General features: G+C 39.9%; 2 protein-coding genes across 3 annotated transcripts; one reads left to right on the top strand and one right to left on the bottom strand.

Annotated features, from left to right (window-relative positions):
* Positions 1 to 4,806: 4,806 nt before the first annotated feature.
* On the top strand, positions 4,807 to 12,253 carry myo1ha (myosin IHa). The gene is made up of 31 exons (XM_069138701.1): positions 4,807 to 4,935; positions 5,029 to 5,144; positions 5,249 to 5,447; positions 5,550 to 5,630; positions 6,100 to 6,279; positions 6,357 to 6,455; positions 6,534 to 6,647; positions 6,727 to 6,798; positions 6,910 to 7,029; positions 7,111 to 7,178; positions 7,343 to 7,448; positions 7,551 to 7,631; positions 7,720 to 7,811; positions 8,206 to 8,300; positions 8,416 to 8,462; positions 8,665 to 8,745; positions 8,977 to 9,082; positions 9,171 to 9,288; positions 9,411 to 9,524; positions 9,609 to 9,685; positions 9,769 to 9,837; positions 9,933 to 10,017; positions 10,102 to 10,264; positions 10,348 to 10,431; positions 10,531 to 10,624; positions 10,699 to 10,754; positions 10,840 to 10,975; positions 11,065 to 11,135; positions 11,357 to 11,454; positions 11,538 to 11,637; positions 11,752 to 12,253. Exons 1-31 carry the CDS (start codon positions 4,813 to 4,815, stop codon positions 11,776 to 11,778), a joined length of 3,072 nt encoding a protein of 1,023 aa, XP_068994802.1. The 5' UTR covers positions 4,807 to 4,812; the 3' UTR covers positions 11,779 to 12,253.
* Positions 12,251 to 16,823, bottom strand: kctd10 (potassium channel tetramerization domain containing 10). 2 transcript variants are annotated; one of them, XM_069138702.1, is made up of 7 exons: positions 16,750 to 16,823; positions 15,099 to 15,312; positions 14,845 to 15,014; positions 14,179 to 14,265; positions 14,004 to 14,056; positions 13,687 to 13,882; positions 12,251 to 13,566 (listed from the first exon to the last, which is right to left on the bottom strand). In XM_069138702.1, exons 1-7 carry the CDS (start codon positions 16,750 to 16,752, stop codon positions 13,348 to 13,350), a joined length of 942 nt encoding a protein of 313 aa, XP_068994803.1. In that variant the 5' UTR covers positions 16,753 to 16,823; the 3' UTR covers positions 12,251 to 13,347. The 2 variants fall into 2 exon arrangements, with proteins under 2 accessions (XP_068994803.1, XP_068994804.1); XM_069138703.1 differs by lacking the exon at positions 16,750 to 16,823 and adding an exon at positions 15,455 to 15,509.
* Positions 16,824 to 16,990: the final 167 nt, after the last annotated feature.

Raw genomic sequence — 16,990 nt, 5'->3', positions numbered from 1 at the left:
GTTTGATCTGATTGAATATTTGATGGTGCCATAAATTCATCAGGCACTAGAATGGTTTGAGAGGGGAAAAACGGGACTGTTATTCATATCTAATAAAATGTTGACATACCGTTTGTTCTTGGTTAAAGTGAGTTGGAGCCGCAGCTGATTCATCAAACTGCTCGTTGGGACGCTAACGTTAGCTCGCTGGCCTACAATGTAGATCTGGTTGGGTAGCACTTGACTTCAGCAGCTCTGCTGTGTCATCATCGAATGTCACTGCGAGCATATTAGCGTGCTGACTTTAGCACTGATTTCAAAGCACCGATGTGTACTAGCGTGGCTGTGAAGAGGTTTGGCTGTGCACGATTTTTGTCATTTGTAAATAGGCCTACTTTAGAGGAATTTATTATTTAGATAGATTGTGCATTTCTTCATAGGAGCTGGTAAATTGTATGTTTTTTTAAATATCTAATTTTAATCTGGATTTTCAAATCTGGGTTTCACCTGGCTGCAAGAGAAATCTGCTCCTTTGTCAGTGGTAAAGTTCAAGCTGAATTTGAAGGCCAGTTATAGGCTTAATAGGAAATATTTTCGTTTTAGGGGTTATGGGAGATGACCACAATGTCCAACTCAGGCCAAGGATCTTATTTTCATGTCATCACCTCCATGTCATCTTTCTTTCACAAATATAGTGTCATTTCTACACTTTCAGCTCTCTAACAAACTATAAATTTCCCCAAAACATCTGGGAATTGCATTTGGGCATCAGCTTGGTACTATTTTACAAAAGCATTATCAGCACTGGCTGCTCAGGCTGCAGCTCAAAACAGTGGTGACCCTGACCAACAATGTTACACTGAGTAATAAAGCAGCAGGTGATTAGCCCGTAATGTAGCCACCTAATCAAAGATCAGTAACAAGACCTGGAGTGTGCCAGCTGGAAGAATGACACTGGTGGATATTTGCTGTTGGTTGTGATGTAATGGAGCTTAGAGAGAGAAAAAGAGAAGGAGTGACAGAGAAGAAAGAGAGGGAAAGGGGGATGGTATGATTGGTGTGGTTTGGATCTTGTTTCTGTATTGTTATGTTACACTCAGTAGAGCAGTAGATACCCAGGTAAGCACTGAATAAGATCTCTGTCCCTCCACCTCCCACGACATGAATGATTAAGTACTCGGCCCACAGTGCCCTGAGCCTGGGTAGCAATGATGTGGAGAAGCATATGTGTGCTCCGGCCTCCACGCAGCATCACCAACATTGTACTGCCACTGCATACTATATCAATGAGCTGCTAGGTTGTACAGAAAGGACAACAAATGTTTTGTTTTTTTACAATCTTTACTTTTTCCAACTAACTGTCAAGAATCCAGTGGTTCACTCATTGCCTCCATGCAAGCAGACACAGGTGGACACACTATTTTTGTCTGATTTCTCTGGAAGGAAGGACAATGTTGGATCTTCTCTAAAATTCTGCGTCTGGCAGCAGATTAAGACAGCTTCTGAAATGCAGGTTTGAGTTTACTTTTGTGTCATAAAAATTGTATGCATTCTCTTTGCTTCTGGAAATGTAGTTTTGTTGCATTTCGAAGTGTCGAACTGCAGTCGAACAGTTTTAAATTTGGTACAAGAAGCTTGAGTGTTCAGTGTGAATTTTTCTGTGATCGGTGTTGAGTGGGGCTTATTTCCCGAAGTCACTTAAAGGCTAAGAGGACCTTCGTCCCATCAATTCGGAGACATCTTGGATATACACTTTCTACTGAAGAGTGTGAGATGGGAAGCTTGATACTGCTGTCATAAAAATGAAGGTAAAGCCAGCAGTCAGTTAGCTTATCTTAGCACAAAGAGTAGAAACAGAAGAATAGATCAGATGGATCACTTCAAAGGTAATAAAATGTACACCCCCTCTAGCCCCCCCCACTAGTAATTTAGCCTTTTTTCTCCTTTGTTTAATCTAATAAATGATAATGGCAATATTCAGATTTGTTGTCATGATGATGTCATACTGTTATTGTGTGTAACTGATGCATGGCAACAACAACAATGGCTGAAGGCAGCTCCTTGACCAAGGAGTTACTTTCAAAAAGGCGAGCGACTGGAAGTGGTTTGATTACAAAAGATTAGATGTACAACGAACCACCATAATATGTTAATGTTTACTGAATATTTGAATGCAAACTGTTACATATATGCTGACATATAAAACTGTAACACATATATTTTGTTGCATATCTATTTTCTTGAAGTCAATAAGAAAATCTTTTTCAGTATTTTGGTATCCTGTAAAGAATATCATTGTCGCAGAAATCCCCTCAAATATCGTGATATTTTGATACGAGATACTTTTGTGAAGCTGGTCACTTCAATTTGTGCAGAGCCAATCAGAAGTAGCATTGAGGTCAAGTGGAGACAAAACTTATTATATATCAAATAATCAGGCAGACTCCTCTTTAAGGGGGAGATAAGTTTTCCTGTCAATTGCTATGTCTTAGCAGGCCCCCTCCCACCCCATCTGAAGCTATCTCCATTTCTCACACAGATGAGGTCACTGTCTCAGGCAACAGTGACACTCTAGACCAAGATGAGGGACCATCTCTTAATTAAAATACAATTGGTTGAGCTCTGCGGTAGCAAGGCAATTCACCTGATCTGACAGCGGCTTTCAGGATTCATTACATAATCATTCTTTCCGCTGTGCATCAGATTGGGCCGTCTGTTGTTTAATTATACCTAGAGTTACAATCTACTTCATTTGGTGTGTTAGAGATATAAAGCTACAAATAACACATGCATGAGAAGTTTTTCAATAGTCAGGTGCTTCCAGCTCAGCCTCTGTTGTCCTCCAGGACTGAGAACGCCCATTCAGTGTTCGGCCTTTCAAGCGCAGTGTCATTAGAAACACTTCTGCTTGCTGCAGACAGCTTTCTTAAAAAGAAATACCTGCAGGACACCAAAGGAAGCCTGAATGGAAAACAGCAAAGCTTTAGATTTACTTAGAAAACCTAAAACATTAGCATTATTATCACTGCTGAATTCATTAATCCTCCACTTGACAGGAGCTTATCTGTTCATGTTATTACTTGTAATACTGTATGGCAGATCCCTAAGTCACGCTGTCCCAGCACATTGTCTGCTTGTGCTGCCCTGAGAGAAGTTTGTTCCCATGAAGGAAGGGGGTGTCACAGATACCCCACACCAGCACCACTACCATCACATCGCCAGATTGATTCTGACGACCAAAAAAGGGCTCCTTCAATGATATTGTTCACCTGTCTCATTGGCTTAAAGTGGGTGGGTAGGAGGGGGGAGGGGGGGAGGCTATGGGAAGGGGGTCGGGTTATTGGTGGGGACACAGGGTGAGGGGTATTGTTGAGGAGAGGGGTGAGAGCATTCGGGGTGTGGGGCTGACAGGTGGAAAAAAAAAACAACACTCTTCTGACTAGCCTCCTCTATCCTTCCATGGGGCCCCGTATGAGCAAAGTAATGAAGTCCAAATTACAGCACAGGATTGCTAAGAACAAGCCTCTATTGTTTGCCCTCAGGGCACACTAAAGCACACTAAATGAGTGTCACAGCAAGCAGCGGGGCACAGACCGTTACTGCACTATTTAGTCTGTCCCGTTGTCTCAAGACGGCCCCGTTTCAGAGGTTCTCAGATCAGACAAATACTGCTCCCCCTCAACCCCCCTCCTTCGCCTTCTCCCTTCCTCAGTACTGCTAACCCCTCCCCAACTCCTCACCCCAAAATAGGCCAAATCTCTTCTATTGTGTTTCGACTGCCTAGTGTGAAATTCACTGTGACGTTAAATGTTTTCTAATGAATAATTACTGAATGGATATGCAGGGGGAATATGTGTAATGGATTGTAGACTGCATTTTAAAGACGTCTTTTTTGTCTCTGCTCCGTGGTATTTACAGGACAAAAACACTTGGCCTTTCTCAGAAGAAATGAGGGCCATAGGCAGAGGATAGAGGCAGGGGAGGAGGGGGGAAGGAGGGCTTTGTGTCAATTAGATCCAAAGGATTATCTTTTTTTTAATGTTTTTACAGAGAGAGTTGAGAATCAAAGGACTTCTGCTTCCAAAGGAGAGAGAAGAAAATACAAAACCAACAAAAGCTGTGAAAACCTTTGGTCTGAGTGTTGGTGCTGCGAATGCAAAACAGATTGGTGGAATTTTTCCCACTATGCTTCTTAAATGTGCCGCTGTTTTGGGCTCCCCGAGTCCATTTGCACAGTGTGTTGTGTTTGGTTGGTGCGTCAGCTCAAGTGAACTATGGGCTGCTAGCCAAGGTCTCTGTGTGCTGTGCAGCGATCATTATCTTCTGTCTGTTCATCTGCACAATCACAGACCTTTCCTTCAAAGACCCATAGGACCTCTCGACCTCTTATATCAATAGAACTAACATACACCATGTTTGTGCTTTTTATGGTGTTTTGTTTTCAGCACAGACCTCCCCCATGAAGCCATTTATTCAAACATTCATTTATCCAGCCGCAGTTGTCAAAATACATGACTGAAAATTTTGAATTTCATTGTTATGCATGCCCAAATGTTCCACTTGTTATTATCACTTCGGCAGAGTTAGTTTCCTCTAAAGTTCATAACGTAAAAAAGTAATAAATAAATACAGTAATAAATACACACATTTATAAAGTTATTAAGTCTAACTTGTCTAATTTGTAACTGTGAATCACAAATTGTGTGGTGCTGTTGTAGATGTGCTTCAGAAGTGTGGAAATGTATTTGCAGATTTTGGTGGACTCAGTGCTCTGAGGCTGTGCATTAATTAGCCATTATGTTGGTACCACTTGTTCCATAGGGTCAGCTCGATATGGAGGGCGCCCTGACTGCCAGGGACCGGGTGGGAATCCAGGACTTTGTCCTTCTGGATGAAACCACAGAAGCGGCCTTTCTCAGCAACCTAAAGAAACGCTTCAGCAAGGATCTCATTTATGTGAGTCTGGAAAAGGACAGTTTAAACCCTGCTGTCAAGAGATGTGTGTGCATTTTTGCAGCAAATATGATAACTTTTAATTAATTATTTTAGACTTACATTGGCACATTGGTAGTGTCTGTCAATCCCTATAAAGAGCTGGACATCTACAATGAGAAACAGATGGATGTCTACATGGGTGTAAACTTTTTTGAGCTTCCACCACACATGTGAGTGTACAAACTGTATGAAAATATTTGTGTATGCGTCTGTGTCTATTCTTACAAGTGATTGAAGATTGAAACATATTATGTGTGTGATTGCATCCCTACAGTTACGCCTTGGCAGATAATGCCTACCAGACCATGCTGATAGAGTTCAACAATCACTTCATCCTCATCTCTGGTGAAAGTGGAGCAGGGAAAACGGAGGCCTCCAAGAAGATTCTGCAGTTTTATGCTGTCAGCTGTCCGAGCACAACTCTACTAAACACTGTCAGAGACAAAATGCTCATGTCCAACCCTGTGCTAGAGGTCTGATGGTTACTTAACATTTCATCATTGTAATTACATGCTAAAACGCAGGTCACGCCAACGTTAAATACTCTGAATGATATGGCTATTATTTCCCCACAGGCTTTTGGGAATGCCAAAACACTAAAAAATGACAACTCAAGTCGGTTTGGGAAGTATATGGACATTCAGTTTGACAGCAAGGTAAGGATCAGGTGCCAGAAGTGCTATCTAGGTAGAACTTTAGAAATTACTTAGAAGGAAAAAAAACCTGACTGCCAAAAGAAATAGGAAATTTATGAGGAATGCATTTACTCTGGGTGCACATCTGTATGTTAAATATATTAGTTTCCTTCTTTTATATTAAGACATGCATTACACATAAATGACTTAAAGGCACAAAGGCAATATTATAAGTAAGAAGAAAAAAATAACAAATTTAACCAGTTCAAGGTTTCATTTATTTATCCCCAAACAAATAAATTACAGTTTAAAAGGAACAAATTAAAAGAAACTTTAGGAAAACTTAAGGACTTTCCTCATATGACTGAAACGGTAGGTTTTAAGAAGGAGACACTTAATCCTAAAAGTTTTAAATCTGGCCACTGGACCATAGGCTATGTTCTTTCTGCAAGTTGTACAGCTGCTGTCTTTAGGATCATGATGCCCATAGGGGGATGCTGTCGGAGGCCATATCCTGAACTACCTGCTGGAGAAGTCAAGGGTCGTGCATCAGAATCACGGGGAGAGAAACTTCCACATCTTCTATCAGCTAGTAGAGGGAGGAACGGACGACTTGCTGCTCCAGCTGGGCTTGGAGAGAGACTGCCAGCATTACAACTATCTAACGCAAGTAAGTATAACATGGTGAGTCTGTTTGACATTTATAATATATATAATAATTTGTTTGTGTTTTATTGTTTTTAACAGGGAGAATGTGCCATTGTGTCTTCCATTAATGACAAAAATGACTGGAAAACAGTAAAAAATGCACTGCAAATCATTGACTTTGATGAGATTAACATTAATGTAAGTTCTATTGTCCTGATTTACACCACTTATTCTTGCTTAAATATTTTGCAATACTGAAGTCATTATTCTGTGCAGCACCTGTTTGGGATCGTTGCAAGTGTTCTCCACTTGGGAAACATTCACTTTGACTCTGACAGTAAAGGCCATGCCCTCCTGAACAACAATGCAGAGCTGCGCTGGGTCTCAAATGTAAGAAAATAGAGAAATAAATGTTTTCAATATCCAGAAAGTACAGCTGCAAACTTTCTTATGTTATTTTTCTTCACAGTTACTTGGTGTGGATGCCCACAGTCTTCAAGAGGGACTAACATTCAGAAAGATTGAAGCCAAAAAAGATCAGGTTCACACATGTTAAAACTTCCTTTGGTTTTATTGATGTTAAGATTGTGTTTCTATTCAAACTTTCCATGTGCTGTTTGAAATACGGCTATGATGTTGTTTCACCGTAAAGGTCCTCAGCCCATTCACAACTGATCACGCCATCTATGCCAGAGATGCCCTGGCCAAAGCCATTTATGGACAGACCTTCACCTGGCTGGTCAACAGGATTAATGAGTCCATGGAGAACAAGGTGAATATGAGGGTGTGGAAAATGACAAAATCCAGGCAGTGAAGATGTGTTGTTACTGGATTTTCTCCTTTCTTCTGCTAGGATCCTTCACGGAATACTGTTATAGGGCTTTTGGACATATATGGATTTGAGGTTTTCTATGTAAACAGGTGGGTGGTAAAAATTATATTTCTTATTTTTTGGCATTGCTTCCTTTCTGGTTGTTTGATGCCCTACTAGAGACTATTGACTTTCTGTAAAATACAGATCACGTTCTCCCTGATACTGTTTGAAATTTATTGAGCTTGGTCTCTGCCCCGACCTCTCTCCTTAGTTTTGAGCAGTTCTGTATAAACTACTGCAATGAGAAGCTGCAGCAGCTTTTTATCCAGCTGACACTCAAATCTGAGCAGGAAGAATATGAAGCAGAGGATATTGAGGTAACCTGAAAAACAATGGCCATAAGAATGGCTCAATAACTGTTTACATTAATGTGCTTGAATGGTAATAATTCACAATCGGTTTCATAATGTTTTGCTCAGTGGGAGCCAGTTCAGTTCTTCAACAACAAGATCATCTGTGACCTGGTTGAGGAGAGACACAGAGGAATCATATCAATACTGGTGTGTATGTACAGGCCAGGACAGCCTTTTAATAAAGAAAAAAACAGATTTGCTTAACAATTGTCATGTGCTTATGTTTATCCTGCAGGATGAAGAATGTCTCAGGCCTGGAGATGCCACAGATCTCACCTTTCTGGAAAGACTGGAGGAAAAGATGGGAAATCACCCCCACTTTGTCACGTGAGTTAAAATATAACACACACACCTACAGAATATTTCACAAGTTTAAAGGTGTTGAAACTTTGTGCTAAAACAATGTTAAGGCGCTTTACAAATTCAAAAGAAGATAATTTTTATCAAGTATTTACATGCTTTTTTTTTTTTTTTTTTTAATAATTTTGAATGGCACATTTGGAAATTAACCAGTCGATTTAATTAACTACTTTATCCATCTAAATGATTCTGTGCAATTCAAAGCTTCTTCTTGACACTAAGTCTTATTTCATCTGTGTTCAGCTGACTGGTGTCCTGTGAGTGAGTCGACAGTGAGCCGATAGAGACGGAGGATTAGGATTCGTCTAAAAAAACCTCTCACTCTTCATCCCTCTGTCTCTCTCCACCTCTTTGACTGCAGGCACAAACTGGCTGACAAAATGACACGTAAGACTCTGGAGAGGGGAGATTTCCGTCTCTTGCATTATGCCGGGGAGGTCACCTACTGTGTTGTGGGTAAAAGGAACCACAAGCTCAGGACCTGTTACTCAAACATCTAAATCTTTGTATTTTGAACTGACAGCTCTATGACTGCATATGTTTTTGTTTTTTTTCCCCTGTGACATCATAGGTTTCTTGGATAAAAATAATGACCTGTTATACAGAAACATAAAAGATGTAAGTCTGCAGTGTTGTATGTAATATGTGACAAAGAGTATAGGCTGAAGAAGTTCTTGCAGCTAAATATGTATCATGTTGGTGACTTGTAAATATGTACAAGAGAGGAAGGCTTCTGGTTTTGCCAAATTAACATTTGTGTATCAATATTTGTATGTTAATGTGTGTGTGTGTGTGTGTGTGTTATTGCTCCTTCTTATAGCTGATGTGTCAGTCTAAAAATGCCATAGTCAAAGAGTGCTTCTCCACCATTGATCCAGATAGCAGGAAACGGCCAGAAACGGTATGTTCTTTCACGTTTGACCCTCTGTATCCTTCAACTGTAACATTTAGTTTTGTATGGAGTTAGATCAGAGTAACATGTCTTTTATATAGTAAGTGTCATTTTTCTCGTGACCACTGAGTTATTATTTTTTTTGTGTGTGTCAGCAGCAGTCTGACTGTGTCATCATTGAGGCATACGTATCTGACAGATGAGCTGTTGGGGATTATGACTCTCATGTTGTGTCTGTAGGTGGCGACCCAGTTTAAGAGCAGCCTGCTGAAGCTGACAGAGATCCTAATGGCTAAAGAGGCTTGGTACATACGCTGTCTGAAATCAAATGAGTCCAAGCAGCCAGGTACTTTAATTAATAGAATTTTCAAGTTAACAAGATGTAGATGTTTGAATGTGACTAAATGATCCTTGTCTTTGTTACACAATCACAGGTCAGTTTGATGAAGCACTGATCAGACACCAGGTGAAGTACCTGGGTCTGATGGAGCACCTCAGAGTCAGACGAGCTGGTTTTGCTTACAGACGCAAATATGAGGTCTTTTTAAAGAGGTGTGAAGGAGTTTGTCGTTCCATGGGAATTAATGCTTGATTCTTAAACCCTCTTTCAACTAAATGTTTTTTTTTCAGCACATTTAAAACACGCTTAGTGGGTTGTTTGGCTCATCTTGCAGATATAAACCGCTGTGCCCAGCCACCTGGCCTCACTGGAGAGGAGTGCCTGCTGATGGAGTGGAAGTGCTGGTTCAACATCTGGGTTACCTGCCAAATGAATACAAAATGGGACGGTGAGGGCAGCTTTCTAATTCAAATGAGCAAATGCAGTATAAGCTTTAAATAACAAAAATAATTGTTCTTAATTTATATTATAGAACCAAAATATTCATCCGTCATCCCAGGACACTTTATGCTACAGAGGATGCTTATGAGAGATGTAAACATGAACTGGGTGAGTGCAAATCAAAGATAAATTAAAACCCTTCAGTCATCACTAGCTGCACAGGGATTTATTTATATGCCCTGGTTTTGCAGCAACACGACTTCAGGCAAAATACAAAGGATACAAGGCAAAGGGAGAGTTCAGAAAACAGAAAGAAGCTGGTAAACACCACAACACATGACACGCACCAGAATGCTGTTTTTTATGTGGGTAATAAAAGGTTATACAACCTCTGTTATATTTTTTACATCCTCAGCTACTAAGATTGAAACTTGTTGGAGAGGAGTGCAGGCGAGGAAGGAGAGAGATAGGAGAGCCTGGGCTGTAAAAGTTATCAAGCAGTAAGTCGTACATCACCGCTGCACACTTCCTCTCAAGGTTATTGTTATAGTTTTACTGATAAAGTGTTTTGCAACCTGTTTCAGATTTATCAAAGGTTACATGACCAGAGGGCAAGCAAAAAACACAGATAACTCAGAGTACCTGGCCTTCGTGAGACAAAATTACTTGAACAGACTGAAAGACAATCTGCCAAAGACTGTTTTGGATAAAACTACCTGGCTGTCTCCACCAGCTGTGCTGACAGAGGTACAATAATTAATGAAACAACTGAAAATTGTCTGTATAGAAGTTTTATCTTCACTTTTAGCATGATTTTGTTTCTTTTGTAGACATCAGAGATACTGGGCAAGCTTCACTACCGTCTGATGGTGCGGAGGTATGTGAGAGGAATCACTCCTCAGAAGAAAGCACAGGTAAGATACATCAAACACATCATACAAAGGCTGTGACCATCATGTGTTCGTTTTGTAGTAATAACATTTTTGTTTTCCATTCCTTTTTCGTCTTTTCAGCTTCAACTAAAGCTTGTTACCAGCTCCATCTTCAAGGGCAAAAAGGACAGCTATCCACAGAGTGTCGCTCAGCCTTTTGTGGACACCAGAATCAGTAAGTATCAGATACAGTCACACAATGACATTATATATTTAAACTGTCATTTTTACATTACTTCATATCTCTAGGTGAACAAGACATAAACATGAGGGTTCTCCAGATGATTCGCAATGAGCACATAAAGGTAATAAAGGGCCATTGTACACCTGGCAGTCAATTCAACATCACATCAAACACAGCTCACCGTTTTGTACTCTGTGTTTCTGCAGTACAGTGTCCCAGTAATTAAGTACGACAGGAATGGCTTCAAACCACGGCCACGCCAGCTCATCCTCACCCAGACAGCTGCGTACGTGATAGAGGAGGCCAAGATTAAGCAGAGAGTGCTGTACACCTCTCTCAAAGGTCACACCAATATAATGACATACATTTTAAATGCCATCAGGGATGTTCACATTTTGGGCTAAAGGTGTCTGTTATTTGACTCATTGCAGCGATTTCGGTCAGTAACTTGACTGATGGCATGATTGTATTGCACATAACGTGCGAAGACCCTAAACAAAAGGTATGAGGGAATATGATATGCAGCAGATATTGGGGCTTGTTAGAATCACCTTTTTCACAACTGTGGCTCAAGTAAAGTTTATTTAAAAAAATGTGATGTTCTATTTGTACAAATTAACTGAGATAAAGAGAGAACTTGAATACTGCTCATTTGCAAAGAAACATAGAAGTTTCTAACATGAGGCAATTGTGTCTGGTTGTATTTTGCTCTGGTTGTTTTAGGGCGATCTGGTAATGCAGTGTGACCACTTGTTTGAGTTTATAACCAAACTTAGTGTCATTGCTAACAAACAAAATGCGATTAAAGTGGTGCAGGGCAGGTGAGTGTGACTTGTGAAATTTAAAAGTTCAGTTTGATGCGCGAATAGATTTAAAACACATATATGTTTGAATCAATTCTCAGTATCAAGATTGAAATCCAGGCAGGGAAAGAGAGTGCAGTGGACTTCAGCACCGGGCAGGAGCCCCTGGTTTACAAGGCCAAGAACGGACACCTCATGGTGGTGAGTTAAGTCGTGTTCTGAAAGAAGAGTGTGTGGACTGATTTCAAGCAATGGTCTGAAATTCATCTGCAAACAAAGAGATGCGACCTGAATTAGACAGTTTTGTCACTGCAGGTTGCCACTCGGGCTAGAACACGGTAAGGTGTGGGGTAGAGGAGGAGACACACAAGAAGCCCCTGCATATTTCATCAGGAGACCCCTAAGGAGAGGATCATCATGTCGACAGGATACACACCTGAACACAAACAGCACCACCGCAGGAACGCTGGTTCAGCTTATTGGACAAAAGCACATTTATCATCTTTACATACCAGTCAGTGATCAAAAGTACTTTTCCACCTCAGAATATTTAACTGCAACAAGAAGCTGCAGTTTTACAGGTTTAAGTGATTATACATAGATTCTTCTCTCACTATAGGAGCACTTTAATCCAAAGCAAAAGCTGACATGAAACTGAAACCTAAAAAACAAGTTTAATGCACAAAACACTCAACATTACTCGTCACTGCTTCGAAGAATATGTAAATCTGATTTCTGAACAATGAAGCCATATGTTTCATAATTTTGTATGTTTGCTGATGATGGGAATATGCAAATTAAAAGTAAAGCAAAAGAATGTTTGTAGAAATTTATTTGTGATAAAGTATGTATAAATATAAAACATACATTTACGCTCACTGTTCTGTACAACAGATCTACAAGTATTGTGATTGTTAGAGATATTTCAACTCAAAGCTATAGTGTGCAAACGGTACATTCTCTGATGAATGCTGCGATGAAGGACAGGTCTAATTTCTCTCCCTGTTAAAAGCTTGTAGACAGGGTTCCCTTCCTGCCAGAGAGATCTCTGGTTACAGTCATTCACTTCATGCTGTGCATCCATCATTCAATCAGCCCAGTACATTTAACACCTCAGGTCACAGCTCAAGTTCCCTCCACTGAAAGTAATAATTTTTGTTTAGTGGAGTGAAGGGAAAATGTGGCAATGTTAAAACTAAAAGTGGCAGAAGCACTACAGTGAAATGTTGCATCCACCTGTGATATCTTAACTGTATAAAAAAAAAATATTACACTTTAAAAGGTTTAATTGCTATTATAGGCAGGCTAAAAAATAGCCTTGGTAACATCTTCTAAGAGTAAAACAGTGCCACCATGTGGCGCTATTGTGTACAACACCTGGTTCATCCACTGATGACCAAAACAGTGGACCCGTCAGAACCACGGTAAAGAGCTAAATTATGTACATACATTTTTAGATGCTTACATGATATAATCCTTGTTCTCCTGGATGTATTATACTTAGGACCTCCAATAACAGATTTATACTGACAATACGCTATACTTTTTACCCCCATAACAACTTAGGTGAAATTGTGGTGACCTGCTGTGCTGAAGGCAAACATCCACATCTGGAAGCTTCAGCACAGTCGCAGAAAACAGTGATAAAAGTTACCACGGCTAAGAAACAGGACAAAACACTACAGCCCGACCACATAACAAACAAGACAAGTGAACACAAAAACACCCAGTCACGATACAGTACCACTACACACTGTTGAATAACACTCATCTCATAGTAGTCTCCAGGAGAAAGCTGGTAAAATAAGAGGGGAAGTGAAAGAAGAGAGGCGCTGGGTGTTGTAAGGCACAAACGTGGTGCTAAGACTGTCCAGGGTCAGAGACACAGGCTGACGGGTCAAAGGTGAAAGGTCACTGGTGGTGGTGCGTGCGGTCATCGGGTCGTTTGATATGAATTCGGCGAACTCGCTCGATTCGTTCTCGCTCCTCATCCTCGTCCAGATGATTAGACCGCCCTGCAGCGCCCCCTGTGGCCTCCAGCAGAGCATTGTCTGGACCTCTACCATCGTGGGACTCGTACAGAAGGATGTTGAGGGTCTCCTCATAGATTCGTGCCTCAGGGAACTCAACCTAGGAGAAAAGTAAAGTGTCACACAAGAGCTGGAGAGATATTGAAACATACTATAGCTTTATGTTTATAAAACCGCATAAGAGCTCTGTAGAGTGGTGATGCCCCAAATGCATATTTACCTTTGTCTGCTTCTTTTCTGTGGCATAAACAATGGAAGTGCAACATACTTCAGCAATCTTACGCCCCTGGCCATAAAACGACCAACAACAGATCTCATCCCCGATCACGTCTTTGATGAAGAGAACCCGGCCGTTGAACCGCAGCGACAGCTTGTCAAACAGCTCAATATTTTTCAGCATGTTGTCGTCAGAGTTGCTGGAGGGGAAAAGGAGTTTCAGAGAGGTCATGTATTAAGACAACTTGCATGATTTCACAACAATGTATTCCGTCTTTAATTAGACATGCTAGATCCTGTTATCGAGTGAAGACGACTCACCTGGTATATGAATACTTGTTGTTGCTTCTGTTATACAGTAGTTTGACAGTAGGCTGTGAAGACAAGACATTTTTTGTAAAAATAAATAAATAAATAAAAAAAAAATCCAAATAACAACTTTATCTTGATACTAAACAGTAGAAAGTCAGTACATTATGTAAGTACCATAACATACCTTATTTGAGGTTGCAATAAGCCTCTGCTCTTCCTTAGATGATGTCATCAGAGGCACTTTACAAAGGGGTTCATAAGTTTCTTTGTTCTGCAAGAAATAGTCTTTTTTCATTAAAAAAAAAACAAACAAAAAAACACTCACAAAACTGCACCATCCTGCGTTGTATATATGCAGAAGAATGCCATTCTGTTGGTGCAGAATTGCACAGATGATGGATATGCAACCCCCATTCTAATGATAACTAAGGCTCATTGTGATAATTACCAACTGTCACCAATAAATGCTGACACTTTTTTTAAGCAGATTTTAAGTCCATCTTAATAATTGAAAAAGAACAAAAGAAAGCATCACATTTTCACCTTAATTTTTGTGTGTTGGATTATCTTTTAAATTAAACAAATTTATAATTTGTTTATACAATAAAGAGATAAACCAAATTCTTTGATCTTTTAAAGAAAATTACCCAAAAACTAAAATATCCATAATGGGCAGTTGGGTGTGAGATACAGTATGGAAAATAAAATAACTTCACAAAGTATATATAGTGCAGACTTCTAAAGCAAAATATTTAAACTTACTAATACTTTCTTTAAGCTCAAATTTTTAGGTGGAACGTTACAGTATTGGAGAATTTATTTCAAAGAACTACGACTGTGAAGACGGTACCTGCAAGGCGGCTGTACATTCATCAGCTAGCCCTTGGACAAGGTAATACTTGGCCTCAGCGAGCAGCTCCTCTGTTTCCCGCCGGCTGTCTGGGAGCGGGACTGCCCCATCTCTGAGGTAGTTAAGGATTGTGCCAAAATGTTTCCCACAGCGATCAATAAGGATCCAACCTATGGATATGAAATGATGAAACATTAGAGAGTAAAAGATCAGGATAGGCGCATTTAATGTAAACACTTTAACGAAGACCTCACCTTCACTATCTGTGAGAACCTCCATCCTGCCACTGAACATGGCTTTGAGCATTGTGTCCTGTTTGGTTAGTGTCTGCATCGTAGTGTAATACAGTGCTCCACCCACATTTAACTTCACATATTTAGAGCTGGTACTGGAGCCTTTGAAGGATGTAGTCCGTGTTGTAGCTGCCGGCATTGCCGAGCTCACCACACTCTCTCCTGACATCTCTTCCTGGAACCACACAAGATAAAACATGAAGCGACACCTGGATTTCACCGAATCGGCTACATGTAGGGTACTAAGTGGAAAGATTTTCATTTTTTTAAAAAAAGGTTTAGGTAATTATGGCAGTAAGAGAGAGGATGCATCTCACAATAAATGAGTATCCACGTTCACTGTGATGAATGCACGTTCCCCAGTCTGAGGGTCTGTCTTATTGATGATTTAAATCGCTTTTGGAATTGATGAACACACAAGCAGATTTTGTTATGAGATTTGTTGACAGGAAAAAAAAAAACTATGATTCAAATCCTTTAAAATGCTAAATCAAATTAACCCATGTATTTTTCTGACACTGGATCTGATCCTTCAGAGCTACAATGACTTTTCCAACTTTAAGACTCTTAGAAAAGCTGAGGCAGTTATCATCTTGGTATAATGAATTTTCTGGCAAACATTACCAACACATGTAAAGCAGCTGCAATTAAATGTATACTTTTTCATCATAGAACTATAATATGTGCAATATGTCAATAGGAAACAAAACATTTTTTTTACTGGACTATTTCGTACAATTAGTACAAATATTCGTTCTAATTTAATTCGCCTAGATCTGGGCAATATGTAGATATTTTACAGAGATGTGATACGAGACTCGATATTGTCTCAGATTTCGGATTGTTTTAATATTGTTATATCGCACGATTGTTGTCTTTTTTTCTGGATTTAAAGGATGCATTACACTGATGTAATTTTCTGAATTTATCAGATCGTCCTTGCTGCTATATCATTTGCCTTAAACCACTTAATCATTGCGTCCACATTACCGAAAACCACTACTTAAAAATCTCATTGGGGTTGTAAAAACATCCCTGCAATGTCGTTGCAATATCAGTATCGTGATATTTGGCCAGAAATATCGCAATATTTAATTTGATCCGTGTCAGCCAGCCCTAATTTCGCACTTCACGAGTATTTCTTTCATACAGCCAACACAACTTTAGGATTTATCTGGCCCTTCATTTGTATTTTAGTATTTTTGTTCAGGTTTCCGCGATAAAGTTATAAAAAACTGGACCAGTGCAGAGACAATTCAAAGACTGGAGATTTATGCTACCCCCCCCCCCCTTTTTTTTTTTTTCAAGCAGCAATACCCGGTTCTATGTTTCTATTACTGTTCGGGGCTTTGTTTATGCAAAAAGCAAATAAAAACAAACAAACAAAACTGAGTGTAATATCTTAATACAGAAAATAGTAATTCGATTTTTAACCAGCACGGGTAATGAGCTAGCTGGCTAGATAGCATTCACTAAAATGACCGATATTGTTACATATCAGGTGTAATATTACACATGATGGCGCTGGCCGTTAAAACAGCTATCTCTACATGACGTTATAAGCTTGTTTGTGAATGTTTTTTTTTGGATTAAACCAATCGAGTATATTTACCATAGAACCCACAGCAGACTTCGTACTTGGAGATTGCTAACGTCAGTCAGCTAACACCCACTTCCTTCCGGTGCACCGCTGCGCAGTTAGAAAAATGACGTCAACCGTCCCGAGCGCTGTTTAAAGGAACAGTTTTACACATTATATTGTTTCGTGTTACAGTGTTCAAAAAGTGCAAAATGAGACATATTACAGTACCTCTACTGAGATCACGTTATATCGCACTTCTTTTTTTAATACA

The sequence above is a fragment of the Embiotoca jacksoni genome, unplaced genomic scaffold (genome assembly GCF_022577435.1).
Source record: "Embiotoca jacksoni isolate LCO1_2020_lvr unplaced genomic scaffold, fEmbJac1.0.p SCAF_8, whole genome shotgun sequence".
NCBI lineage: Eukaryota > Metazoa > Chordata > Actinopteri > Embiotocidae > Embiotoca > Embiotoca jacksoni.
Note: the sequence above shows the minus strand (reverse complement) of the source record. Positions and strands in the feature narration are given on the sequence as shown.

Excerpts from the sequence above, each read along its gene's own strand:
- kctd10 (XM_069138702.1), bottom strand. Across the intron at positions 14,266-14,844 it reads AATGTACAGCCGCCTTGCAG|AACAAAGAAACTTATGAACC; the intron begins GTACCGTCTTCA and ends TATTTCTTGCAG. Across the intron at positions 13,567-13,686 it reads CAGAAAAGAAGCAGACAAAG|GTTGAGTTCCCTGAGGCACG; the intron begins GTAAATATGCAT and ends CTTTTCTCCTAG.
- myo1ha (XM_069138701.1), top strand. The coding sequence starts at position 4,813 with ATGGAGGGCGCCCTGACTGCCAGGGACCGGGTGGGAATCCAGGACTTT. Across the intron at positions 7,030-7,110 it reads ATGAGTCCATGGAGAACAAG|GATCCTTCACGGAATACTGT; the intron begins GTGAATATGAGG and ends TTCTTCTGCTAG. Across the intron at positions 11,136-11,356 it reads GCGAAGACCCTAAACAAAAG|GGCGATCTGGTAATGCAGTG; the intron begins GTATGAGGGAAT and ends TGGTTGTTTTAG.